At 39.2% G+C, this 14,236-nt stretch overlaps 1 protein-coding gene across 4 annotated transcripts in view; it reads right to left on the reverse strand.

Annotated features, from left to right (window-relative positions):
* The window catches only part of EEA1 (early endosome antigen 1), a 69,870-nt gene that overhangs the window by 46,667 nt on the left and 8,967 nt on the right, over window positions 1-14,236 (reverse strand). For 2 of the 4 annotated variants that reach the window (XM_048940632.1, XM_048940622.1), the window contains exons 3-4: window positions 14,113-14,235; window positions 3,441-3,568 (exon numbers count right to left, since the gene is read on the reverse strand). In XM_048940632.1, the coding sequence (XP_048796589.1) occupies window positions 3,441-3,568; window positions 14,113-14,235 (251 nt within the window). The remainder of the gene's footprint in view (window positions 1-3,440; window positions 3,569-14,112; window position 14,236) is intronic. The other 2 variants (XM_048940650.1, XM_048940640.1) reach the window with 1 other exon arrangement.

Here is a 14,236-nt window from a genome sequence, read left to right on the forward strand (position 1 = left end):
GATTTTAAATTCTCAAATTGAGCCATTCAAGAACACAAGATTCAAGGCTAAAATTGTTACTAACTGCACCCTTCTCAATCTCAGGTCTCTATATAGATGAGTTATATCACTCAGATACAGCCACTCCAAATGCAAACACATCCCTTTCTATTGCTTATACAGCAGCAGCACAGAGGCACACAGAACATGTATGTGTGTGGGTGTCAATACCAACACATTCTTTCTGTTTTATACCAAATAGTTTTATAGCTCCTGTGCTGCATTATCCCCTCCTCCACAGATGTTCTTTAAAATTGTCTCATACTTAGAAGAAAAACAAAACAACCTATTCCTTAGCTAAACCACAACAGAAAAAATTCAGCCTTCATTTCACATTAACCACAGGGTCATCAAGAATGTAGTGAAACACATACACTTGAACCAATGAAGAACTCCAAGGCTGACCAATTTTAATGGCCAAATGAATGCTGTCATGTTGGAAAGATAATTTTTGCAGAAGATCTTCTGCTATTTACACATTACTTGTCCTGTGAGAGATAAACTGGAGGTTCCTAAATAAAACTGTAATGAGACAGGTATAACTGCTACTCAAAACCCATGTATCGTTTGAGCTTTCTCACAAGTATTAAGTAAATCAGCAAACATTCACGCCTTAGATTATAAATGAAATCTTAGGCAGGTGAAACATGGTTAATAATACTGAAGCTAGGGCCAAACACGCACCAGATCAGCAGTATTAAAGTATTTATTTACACTCTAGATCGCACATTTTTGAGCTACATAAAAGTAACTTGTAATTGAGAGGAAGAAAAAGGGGATGAGATGGGGAAAAAATGAAAGTATTCTACTGTAGTTTTTTCAGTATTCACCAACATTGCTCTGCTTGCCAATTTTAAGACAAAACCTAAATTTGACTTACCTGTCTAGCAAAGAATGATTAGGAAATAAGTAATGAATCACTCTAGAAGTGTACATGTTTTCTTTCTTACTGCCACCCAAACCCTCCCTCAATCTCCCTTTCCCCTAGTGCTGTTAAAATTCCATGCTGCTATCAGCACATCTCCTGAACATCTCCATCCAGCCAATATCTGCTACATTTTCCTCATGCTTCTCTCTAATCCTCAGTGCTGGTGCCTCCATCCAGGCACTGCGTACCAGTGGTCCAGCTAAACTGCACTGGGGAGAGTTGCATGATCTGTTCTTGGCACTATTAACAGTACTTTAAGGGCAAGGGGGCTGAGCAAAGTAATTCATCATAACTAGCCTCCCTACTGACTAAATAAGGAACTACACAGCCCAATCTTGGTCATATGGATCACATGCAAACTTTACCCCTAGAGCACTAACAGAGTGCACCCCTGCTGCAGGTCAGAGCATTGCTTTAATGCAGTATTCTGAGTATTAAAAAAACGTGTTTACATTGAATATGAGTTTTCTCAAGCAAGCGTGCAACTGAGAAACATTAAAGAAATGTCACACTAGCAGAAAGAAATAGCTCATGTGTTACACAACATCTCTGACCAGCCTCCCCATGCTCCATCCAACTCCCTGACCTTGTCCACTTATTAAATTACAGGAGAGAGAACAAAACCACTTGTCCTTAAACTGTCAAGAGGCAGAAAAAAACATGAAATTGCACCAGCCGACATCTGGTTGACATTGGAAACTTGCAGGCATAGAAATAAATCTTCCATAAACTATATACACAATATAGTTATGACCAATAATTCCCCCATGTGGATGCTATTGTTCTACTATGAGTTACCATTTCAAGTTTAAGTTACATTGCTCTGAAAAGGTTTAAATCAGAGAAAAAATACTTACTCTTGAGTAAATGTGTACGCAGGAAACCCAATATAACCCTGCTACTATGATGTTATTTCCTCATATATAAGCCTGAATTTCAATTTCTTTACTTCTCCCCTGGCTATACAATTCCCTTTCTTTCAAACTATCTTCCTGCTGATCCCTCACAGATCGGGAGAACACAGAATAAAAGTGATCATAAAAAAAGCACCATTGAAGGGGAAAAAAATGAGAAAAAAGAAAAATCTACTCCCCTCAAACAGTTACACTGTAACACACTCAAAATAAAGCAATGGCAATTGTATTGCTTTAAAAAGCAATAGTATGTGCTTTGCTCATTAGTTATATTCAGCCAAAATCCTACAGCATCTGGAAAAGGACAGCATGTCTAAAGAAGGGCTCCTGTCCATCCATACAGACAAGACATCTGATAACGTTGGCTCTTCCTGGCTCAGTCTGCACAGCACTGGGGAAACAGAGATCTTCATTCGGGTAATAATCAAAATATGGTACCTTCCACACACTCTTCTCACTAAAGTATAAACCTTTTGTGAGTTAAGTAAATACATTAATTTTTTCAATGTAAGCACTGGGGTCATTTTTGGGTCATATATCTACCAGTCACAAACACCTGAGTGGTTTACTTCCTGCAGTAGCAGAAGCAGCTCCATTACTAAGTGAACACCAGCAGGGTTATGCAGCCTGTACCTCTGTCTGCTGACCGAGGCCACAGTCAGCTGCTCACTGTGACACTACTGTGTACAAAACAAAAAGGAGTTTGAGGGAGAGGTGACCAAACAGCAGTGTGGACTGTCATTTACAACTGTCCAAAATAAGCACTAATCAGAAAAAGAACCAACAGGCAGCAGAAGGGACCCTGTGTAAACTTCATCCCCAAGAAAAAGTTTGCCAAACCAACACGAGGAGTTACTCAAACACAGAGAGATTACTCTCAACTGTTCTACCAAGAGTAAGTTCATTTCATCAGTTTCTGCTACATGCAGCTGGTCTCAGAAATAAAACAACCTGATGCGTTTCACAGGAACACACTTAACAAAATGCTTTTGACCAAAGAGTTAAAATAAATTAGAGAAGAGTTCTGCAAATGAGGATGGAGTTTCTGGAACACAGAAAGCTGATACAGTGACACAGAGACTTCCCAGATTTGGAAATAGCTAGGTGATAAGGGAATCTATTCAGACAAAAATTGATGTTATAATTACACAGTAGGTACCCTAACCACCAAGAGACAAAATCATGTCTCTCCTCTCTCTTTAGGGTTGTCCCTCTCCATGCTCAAAAGAAAAAAATTCAGCTCTGTGCTGCAAATAAAAATGAACCAATATTTTTCCTCCATGCTTAAAAATCTTCCAGTTTGTTACAATGCATTCTCAAAAGCATGAGAAACGCTGGAGTTAACAATATAAACATAAACAACTGACTTCCATTTACTGCCATATCAATATTAGTCAATATAAGTTTCAAGCTGCTTTTTAATTGTAGTTGGAAATGGGATATGAACATTTAAATACTTCACCACATAATTAAGTGTTCAAATTAATACAGCCTTCAGTGTAATTAGAAACAGCTCAACACTGACACAAAAGCACAAGCACAAATGAATAGTGTTCCACCTTTCTGATGACAGGTGACCTTCCCCTCCACAAGTTGAATCGATGCCAGAATTATGAACTGCTTCATAGTGCTTGAACAGCTCCTCAGCTGATCCATGAGACTTCATACACAAGGGACAGATAAATCCCTATTATAAAGAGAAGAGAGGGAAAAAGAAATTAGAAAAAAATAAAAAGATGTCAGAAGTAAAATCTGACTTTTTCTATCTCTATCAAAATGATCTTTGCATATCTAAAAGGCAAGAGATACAATAGCTATTCTTTAAACATTCATGGTAAGAATTTCTTGATCTAATAACAGCTCTAGCAGTTAGAAATTTAGAAATTGTCTGTAAAATTCATATTATTCAGTGTTGCTTTGTTGGTTTTTTTCCCCAGCAGCATTACATGTGAGTAACAAAGTACTGATTTAGAAAAATGGTAACTTCGAAGGGCTGCATTGCAGTTACTATCACATTTAGGCTACTGATTTTACTAAGGGCCAGAAAATTAACACTTTTTATCTTGCATATAATTAACCAGTAAATGCAATTCACAGAATACTATATCTCAAGGAAGTCATATCTTTACAGCCTAAAGAAGTCATCCTCTTTCAACCCGGAATACTTACTGAAAGCTTACCAGAGCAAAAACTTAGCAGAGCAATACCATCATTCCACCCACTAGCACACAGCCAAGTGAAAACTTAATATTATGTACCTCTAAACATCTGTGGAGTGTACAAACTGCCACTTATCAGAAATGCCATCCATCTCATTTTATTTAGCATTCTGCTTCCACAGGCTAGATTTGATTACGGTTCTTCACTCACTTGGTTATCATGCCTGCTCCCAGCCTAATTATCATTTAAACTATAGACAACACACACTACAGTGGCAAGACAAAGAAATTTTTGAGTGAGAGTAAACAATTTAGTCTCACATTGAAGGCTCTTTATGATGCCAGACTGTGTAAAGAGAACCTTGTGCTTGGCTGCTTAGACTTAAATAACCAAATATTTGCATGGATTCAGTCCAAGAGAACCAAGTGAAGTACAAGAATTCAAGCAAGGAGACACTCCAAAGGACCAAACAGAAACTTTCTAGCTGTTATTTATTTAATGTTTTAAGAAATCAATAATCAAATACAGTTGCTTGCTAAATCCAGCACATACCATGTTGAAAACTAATTTTAGTATAACTCTGTTAAAAAAGCAGTATACTCCATTGAGAGACAGCAGACATTTACCTTTAACAACCATTTCCTATTTCCAGAACTGGTCTGTATGGTTTCATTTCAGATTAAAACAAGTAACTCATACACAAGCATACATAACAAAATGGGTATGGAAAGACAAATGAACTGCTAAGTTCTCAATAATGTTTATCTGAATGCACTGAAAGTACCAGAGGGAAATTTCAGACAATTCCTGGCAAATAGCAGTGGCAGTGAACTATAGAAGCTGTCAAAAAGCAAGGAGTGTATTTTAACTAGCAGCTGAAAGCAGACAGACTCATTTGGCACACTGGAACAGAAGCCCTCTCTGGATGAAATGCTGCCAAGCGATTCCCAGCCTGCTGCTTGGTTTCCCTGTGACAGGAAGGTCTGCAGTGCACAGAGAAAAGCAGACATCCCTCACTGCACAAGTAAGAGCATCTGAAAAACTGTAGAAAATTGCTTGGTCCTCTCCTTCCTATCGCCTTTTATTTCTTCCCATTTAAAGAGCAGAGACTTCTTCTATGCTTGCGGTTTTTTTTTTTTTCTTTTTCTTCGATATGTAGTTGGGTTTTACTCTATGGCAAGAGGGGCCCTGGAGTAGAAGAAATAACAGGTTACATTTGCAATTAGCCCAAGGGAACAGCAATCAATCACCTGTCTCACCATCAGGCAAAGCCAGCCTGAAGATGCCCCAGAAAGTCACCACAGTGGTGGCAAGGACAAAGGAGCAGAGGGGCAAGTTGGCCAGCAAGGCACCAGGCTACCACTGAGACCCGGGGGGTGGAGCTCCTGCTCCGGAGGCAGCTTTGCTGTCATTAGCAAGGGAGGAAGCACAGCAATATCTACTCCTCCTAACAGAAACCAACTTCCTCCCACATGGGCAGGGCACAGAGCATCACCACCGGCCCCAGCTCCTGCTCAGCCATGACTAGGCAGCTTCACTCAGAGGGACCTGGCACTGCTGGAGTCAGCACCGAGTTACAGCTCCCACACACACCCTTCATGCTGACAAAGCATTTGCAACAGGTCAGAATCTCAAGCTCCCATAAGATGCTACCCTTTTGCAAAGGGGCTTTTCTGTTGCAGAAAGCAACACCCTTACGGCTGCATGCAGAGGTGGGGTGGGTAAGAACACCAGCTCCTCTAGCAGCTCTCAAGTCTGCATACCCAGGCCTGAATCATTCTCACAGCATGATAACACTGCTGAAGTCAGAGCTGATGGCTGAATAATAATCCAGGTCTCCTTACAGTAAGGGGACAGAACCAGCAGGACCTCCCCAGGCCCCATCTGGTAACATACAGAAGCATACAGCTGTCCTGCAGCTATTAGCCCCAGAGAAGAATCATGTTTGGGGTGGTGGGTCTCACTTCTTTTTTTTTTTTTGTAGTTGCATTTTAAGGAGAAACCATTTCTCAGCATTGTCTTGAGACGAGTTTTGAAAATGTGCAAAAGTATGTTGTATTAATTTAAAGATGAACATACGAAAAGGGGGAAAAGAAGGAAAACTGATGGCCCATACTTAAATCTTGCAACAATTTTTGTTTCAAGGAATAACATCAAGTGCAAGATGCATGGTCCTTTATCAAGATAACATTCTGAATAATGAGGAAATGACACAGTTACTACATGAGATGTAATGCTCCCCCCAACAGGGGGAAGGGCAGGGAGGTCTCCAGTCCAGTAAGTCTACATTTGGCTTCCTTAACTAAAAGACTTGGAGAACAAGCAAGCACTGCTCTTGTATTCAAAGAAGAAAGCTACCATACATAACGTGCACAATTACACCTTTCAAAAGGCTGTATTTGCCAAGAGATATTTGGTAAATTTCATTTCAAAACGCATTTACAAGTAACTTTGCATAAAGCACAGCACAACCACAGAGAAGTGAAAGGCATTTAATATCTTTGCTTTTATGAAATGAAGATTATCACCTATGACCCCTGCAGTGCTGCACTGTAACTTGTAATTTCCCAGCAGATGTTTCTAATTGAGCAAAATCTTCTGCTTTATTTAAAGAGAAAAGAGCACCCAAAAAGTTGAAGGATGGTTTTTGTTCTCATATACAGAGATCTTCCAGCAGGAAATGGCAATTAAATAAAGAAAAAAAACAAAAACAACCACATGCATGAGTTCTTATCGTGAAAGTGTTTTTAAGATCACCACCAACCTTCCAAAGCAAGATAGAGCAAGATAAGCCCAAACCAAAATACCATACATGTACACAAACAGTCCACTGGGAATCCACATGCAATTTACAGCTCATAGTAGTGTCTGACCCACTGGACAAGGTACTCCAAAGAGAATGAGACAGGAATTTCAAACCCCAATTTCCCACTTCAGCACCCAGCATCTCCACATTGCCCTCTGTGGAAGAGGACTTTCTCAGCACAGACATCAAAACAAATGAGTTTCAGTCAGAGCAGAACAGACATTGCTAGGTAGAAGCTGCATAGGAAGGTGTCTTGCCTCAGTTTGAGTTAGAATGACAAATTTTGCCAATTATCTTGGACTTCATGGAAGTACCAGTGGCTTTTCTATTTCCTTTCATCAAGACTTACGAGCAAGCCTGTAGAGGGGAAAAAGTGGCTACAAACATTCTTCTAATACTTCAGATTTACTTTCAGACCTGGTAAAGTTAGTTTCTCAATGCTCCCTCTCCTAAAAGGCATATGAGGTAAATGATTCCTTTTGGGTAACATTAATATTCTTACAAATCATTAATATAGCATCTTTTGGGAAGCAAGCCAGGATACTAAAAGCAACACTGGAAGGAAACTCTTGCACAAGAGCTACCACATTTCTTTTTACTGGACCAATATAATTTACAGGGATATTAACTGTTCAAAGAACCTTGGCCTCCCACCCAGAAACACTCCCCAGAAAGAGCTGGGGCATGGACTCAGCACACTGTGTGCTACCAGACTGACTGCAGCCTGCCACAGTGTCCTCTTAATCCTCAGTCATTTTAGAAGCATATAGAAAAACTATACAAATAGAGAAAATCATGTATAGGACTGAACAGGTTCTGCTTCTCTGGCTTCTCCTATTATTACTCTGTAGGATTGATGAAGGAAAGCAATAAAAATACAACAAAAACTTCAGCTTTATCAGAATATTACCTTTCTTTTAAATGTTTTGCCTCATCATTCTGCACAAAGCTGATGTGAACATCAAGTTGTGTGTTGTGACAACACCTTCACAGCAGAAATAATTTCCCTACTCACTAGCAAAGAAAATTAAAGATTTCAAATCATTTCATATATTTCTTCAACAAGAAGAAGGCTTCAGCACGCAGCCTGAATTATTTTATTTGTAAATCTCCACGTAGGTGTCTAACTCTCCAATTGCTGTCAGTGGAGAACTATTTGATACAGCTAATGGAGCAAGCAACTCTGCAGCTGATCTAACAAATGTATATAACGTAAGTAGGGTCAGCAAGTGAGGTCCCCATCAGACTCCATTGCTGCAAACTGGAGCTTGAAGCACGCCTTAAATCTGAATCTAAGCACTTACCAACTGTTCTATTTTCCAGAGCTTTACTGAAATAGTCTTTGTAGAGCTAATATGAAATCTTGTCTTACGTAATTAATGAGTGAAACACAGATTACTTTAGGCTTCTTTTTCACAAATTAAAACTGGAGTTAGCTAGTAAAAAGAGGCCACCACTTCTTTAGAGACAGCCTCATGGGCAAAACAGCTTATACAGATTTGCTTATAGAGTTGGAGTACAAGAGAAGGAATCCTAGGCAAGTTTGGAAGTCACAGACATAACTACCCAGCTTCCTTAGCGTTTTGTTTAAAAACTGAATGACTGCCTATTCTGTTCTCCAACCCCATTTTAATACTGAATAGAACTGAACAAATGGTTGCTCTAAATTACTGCTGATCTACAGTTGTCTGTGGTACAGAGCCATATAACATGAAGAGCACGCATGGAGCTTATTTGCTAATGCAAGCAGAACTTCTGCAACATCTTGCATTTTTATCCCAGCAATTACATCGTGAGTCAAGCTTAAAGAACCAAGGAACTTTGCTATTTTCCACTGAGAAGTCAATTTTGTTCCATAAACACTCTTCTCAGAAAATATTTAAGTACTGCATTGAGCAAAAAATAAGCAACAAAAAATGAACCACTGCATAATAGCTGCTTTTACCATACAGAAAGGGTGAGAAAATAGTCTACTATATACATACCATGGGACAGCAAAGTCTAATTCAGCATTGTCATTTATATGACCAGGCTCCAAATTAACATACATTTGAGTTTCTTGGCCTCATCTTTGACCTTCCAGAAATACTGTGCCAGCACTCGAGTTTACAGTCTGCTTACAGTGAATCACATGAACAAAAAGTGACAGCTAAGATCCAAGTCCAAAGCTGTAACATTTCCAATCATGACCTATGTTTGAAAGTGTCTCAGAATTCAGAGGAACATTTATAACCTTTTCACAAGTGTATTGCTCAAAGCATCACCTTGCTGTAACAACACTGAGCACATTTAGAACAGAAAGTTCAAGAGCACGTTCACATGCTCAGAGGCATAATCACCCTCCTGGAGCTGATTTTAGTTTTTAAGTGTGACAATTATTTGGAAAGATTCTAAATTCATTGTTAGCGTTTTTCCACCAAAGCTGAACCTTCCCAACCTTTCCAGATACGTGGCATCACCAGCATTCACATAATAACTTGAAACTAAAACTCAGATATCCTTCAGTTATAGGGCGATGCAAAGGCTGAAATATTTCATAGGACAGATTAGGGAAGCGTACATACTTGGGGCCAGAGAACAAAAAGAGTTTGACTCAGAGCTGAACGCTGTATCATGTCATTTCTAGGTTTTGTTTCCTTAACACACATTGAAGCAATTAACTAAATCCTCAGGACGTTCTCAGAAGCAAATTCAATTGCCTTCCTCAAGAGCAAGGGCAAGACCACATCTGTAATCTATTTCAGAGGTCTTACATATTGATTGAGTATATATCTATGGGATACTTTAAGTGAAAGAAAAATAAGGTCACTTGCTTTACATATTCTTTAAAGGAAAATACTGTTGACAGACTTTTTTTCCGTGCTTCTACCAGGAAAAAAGCACTCTATGTTTACATACAATGCCAGCAGCTTCCTGAGATGACATCTCTATTTAATTTAATTATTAAAAAAGTATCTTAAAATGTCATATTTCTGATATTTAAGACCCACGGTCCATCTCAACTTTGTAGTATTTAACTTTCTGATCAAAAAGAAAAGGGGTACCTTGCTACAGTTTGCTTTGTAACATATTGCAGACAATGTATTTCCAGGAAAGAAGCTGGATTCTTCTTGACAAGAATAGAGCCAACATAATTTCTAGTTTAGTTCTCTTCTGTTTCTATCGCTATTGATGAGTAAGACTACAGTTCTGTCACAACCTGCAAGACTACAATTTTGTCACGAATTAGAAATTCTAATTCAGTGGATTCCCTGCTTCTTTAAAGAAACTGGCAGCGCACATCCAAGTCAAATTGGATCAGTATCTCCAGTTCTTCATTCTCTTTGTATTGTTCAGACACTGCAGAAAATTAAGGTACCAGTGTAGCTCAGCCAACGATTTTTGTGCCCATGCAAAGCAGGCAAGTAGCACCAAGGTGTAAATTGCAATCTCATTGGAGAAGCAACTCAAAGACCAGTCAAAAAGGATGCATAAAATTCTATATAGGCATTAAAGTTTTTCATGGGCAGGGAGCAGAGGGGTGTGGGGGAACAGTCTGCAACATTCCAAGGGCATTCATAAAAAAGGTATCATCAATTGAGATATGAGAAAAAAACATGGGGGGAGGGGGGGGGGGGGGGGGGGGGGAAATCAAGAACAACAGAGTATTTTCAAACAAAAACAGAAAACTTTTCTGCATATGTAGTATTCCAAAGTACACTCTAGGCAAACATGCTATAAAAAGCCTATTCAGAAAACAGCTTTATATTTTGTTTGTATTAGCCAAGAAATGTGTACTTCCTAAGCATCTGTGAAGTCACAAAAATAACCCAAATGAACTGTTAAATATTGCCTTAGGTTTAGCCACACTGCAGCTAAAACAATAGACATTAATGGCCACTACATTCTGAACACTGCAGGAGTACCACACAGTGGCATTCTGAATGCCTCTGGTGAAACCAGGAACTGTGAAATTATGCCTCTCCGACTTACTGTTTAATCATCATCAATGTCCAAAAGAAACAGCAAAGAAATGGGGGAAACAGATTAGAAATGCATCATTCCTTTTTGGGAAGAAAGAAAAAAAAAAAAAAAAAAAAAAGAGCAAACAACACAGCTGTTGTTAGTGACAGTTCTATATATAAAAGTCATATATATTTTAAAAAAAAGTTATATAATATGTATAAAAGGGGAACAATGTTCTATCTGGGAACGTGGTGATACATTCAACTTCCATAAGGAATTTGTTCAGCCAAGTTGGCTATACACTGACAAAGACAATTGCTAACATTATGGTACCTGTTCTTGCAGCTAAGTAAGCCTCAACTTTTAAGGTGAAGTTTCTTCAGTGTGTGAGGAGTGGGGAAAAATACTTCACTGTTATTTTAACCGCTTATCATATCATGCAATCCCTAGTTTGGAAAAGGAGGACTGCAAGGAGAGCCATTTAAAAGAAAGACTACAAATAAATCTCCAGGCAAGTGGTGTCTGCTTTCTTGCAGCAGGCCATCAGACACACTCAGAAGTTTTGGGAGGGAACACCTTGCCTGAAGAATGGCACCATCCTTCCCTGCAAAGACGACACATGGAGGGATAGGCAAGGAGAACACTTATCACAAGGCGATAAGTGACCTAAGTTACTTCAGTTTTAATCAGCAGGGAGCACCTATCAGCAAAAGAGAGGTTAGGGGTCAGGGAAGAAAGCAATAGGCAAACTTAAAAGCAAGGCAGCAGTGCTTTTGTCAATGAAGAGACATTTTTTTGGGTCACACATCATGAGAATAAACACTGACCTTGCAGTGCTTCCTTTCTCCACACTTGAGGACAATGCACTGGCAAAAAAAAAAAACCTGAACTCCAGAGCTTCTTCAGCACTGTTTCCAGCAAACTGTATTTGAGCTTTTCACAGGAGCATCAGCAAGTCACAGACACCCCTACATCAGTCTAAGTAAGCAGAAGTCAGCAATGTTTTGTACATCTGCTGCAAAAGATGACACTAATAGCAGACGGCACTGATAGCCGATTATACTCTTCTTACAGTGCTGCCTCAGGAATGGCAAAGACACAGTGAAGGGTGACAGGCATCGCTGTTTCAGAATCAAGATGTGCTTGTTGTAACTACAAACTATCATTTCCCATCAACAAATACAAACTAACAGCTTCTCAGCAGTCAAATATTTAACATTTGACATGCTAGCACTGATAATGATTAGCAGATGCCTCACTTTTTCAGAGCTTCCATGAACGCTAATATAATAGATAAAGCCTTTTTTCTCATCTCTTTTCTGAATCTCTGAGCCAAAAAGCTTCAGATGTTTCAGTTAGAATTTGTATTTCATATACCACACTCAGTACAGAAGTTCTATCACATTAAAAAGTTGTAATGTGCTACTATCAAGTAGAAGTACCTGATGATTGAAAATCAAAAGTGGGCAAGAAGCTACAGTCAACTCCACAAAACTGTATTAAAAATAGCCCAGGTTATACAGAAGAGTGATTCCTTCAGGTAACCAAACCTCTCTAATGGCTCACATCACAGTATTTATTGATATCAGTGCATCAGGAATGCCCCAATCTGTCACCATAAGCCATAAGTAAGTTTTAGCTTATTCACATAAGGCACTTGCATAGTGACCAGAAAATCAAAAGAATAAAGGCAACACAGTTATAAACACAGTTATAAACACAGCTCTATAGACACTCCTTGCTTCAACAGGAGGCAGTGATGAGTTAGTTAATCACAGAATCATAAAGGTTGGAAAAGACCTCTAAAATCACCAAGCCCAACTGTCAACCCAACACCACTACGCTGCTCAGTGCCACATCCACATGGCTCTTGACCGCCTCCAGTGACACTGACCTCACCACCTCCCTGGGCAGCCTGTGCCAGTGCAGAACCACTCTTCCTGAGAAAAAATTCTTCCTGATACTCAACCTGAACCTCCTCTAGCGCAACTTGAGGCTGGTACCCCTTCATTTTATCACTGTTACTCAGGAGAAGAGACCAACCCTCACTTTACTGAAACCTCCTTTCAGGTCATTTCAGAAGGCAATAATGTCTCCTGAGCCTCCTCAAAACTGAACAATCCCAGTTCCCTCAGCTGCTCCCCATCAGACTCATGCTCCAGACCCCATGCAGCTGTGTTACCCTTCTCTGGACACACTCCAGGGCCCCCATGTCTTTCTTGTAGTGAGGAATCCAAAACTGAACACAATGCTCAAGGTGCAGGCTCACCACCACAGAGTACAGATCAGCTCCCTGGTCCTGCTGACTGCACAGTTTCTGATACAAAACCACCATGCCATTGGCCTTCTTGGCCACCTGAGCACACTGCTGGCTCAAGTTCAGCTGTCTGTTGACCAGCACCTTCAGATCTTTCTCCTCTGTCATACAGCTACAAACAAACAGATTCCAAAACTTGGAAGTAACATTGGTAGAAAGAATGTAAAACAGTTTTATCTCCACTCAAGATCATTTAGTGTACAGGAGACTACCTGATTCTAAAAGTCAAATCTGAAGGTTCATGGAGGGAGAAAAAAAAAAAGAAACAAGAAAACCAATCAGATAGCTGAAGGCTGTTATTTTACATTCTACATTCCACAGCTGTAAGAATTCAGAAGTGCACTACTAGTACTTAAAGCCTAGTAACTGAAACAGCCTTTGTATTTTGTCAAGGATATAAAACATTTTCGATAAAATGTTGTGCATTTTTCTTCCTTTTTTGTATGTGTTTTTTTTTTTTTTCCCAACCTATAAAGCTCTAAAATGTTCGAGGGAAAAAAGGTTTTAAATTGTATTTGAAATTTTTATCTTCAGCTCCATCCTTTCACAATATATCAGTCTCCCTCTAGAAATCTGCTTTAAATGTTAGCTAACAATATCTTAAACCAGATCTAATACTGTATTTATCTGGAATCTGTGTCTGAAGGAGAATATATAAAGTAATGTAAGCTCGGCTTACAAGAAAAACGAGTAAAAGCTGTTCAATAGGAATACATGAGTGAATGTAAGTCTCTCAATATTAGGAATACAAGAGTGAATGTAAGTCTCCCAATATTGGGAATACTTCACATGAGACATAACTGCAAACCGGAGAGATATACATAAATGCATTCTTCTGCTGAATGTATGCTTTCCAATCTTGCAAAGAGATCAACTATTTTTTAAAGAGGAATCAAAACAAACACACTTTTAAAAAGTTGATATCCAAGCCACGAGAAAACAGGTATGTTCATTTAAAACAATCCATCACCAAAGCTATTGAAACAAAATAAACAAGACCCACAGTAACAGCCGGAATGTCACGAAGCTCCTGTCTTCCTTCTGTCCCCATGTGTTCATTCTGGTAATGTTCAGACAGATCAGTAGGAGTTACACACACTTTCATACAGAGTGGACAGATGAAGCCC

This window comes from Lagopus muta, chromosome 1 (genome assembly GCF_023343835.1).
Source record: "Lagopus muta isolate bLagMut1 chromosome 1, bLagMut1 primary, whole genome shotgun sequence".
NCBI classification, from domain to species: domain Eukaryota; kingdom Metazoa; phylum Chordata; class Aves; order Galliformes; family Phasianidae; genus Lagopus; species Lagopus muta.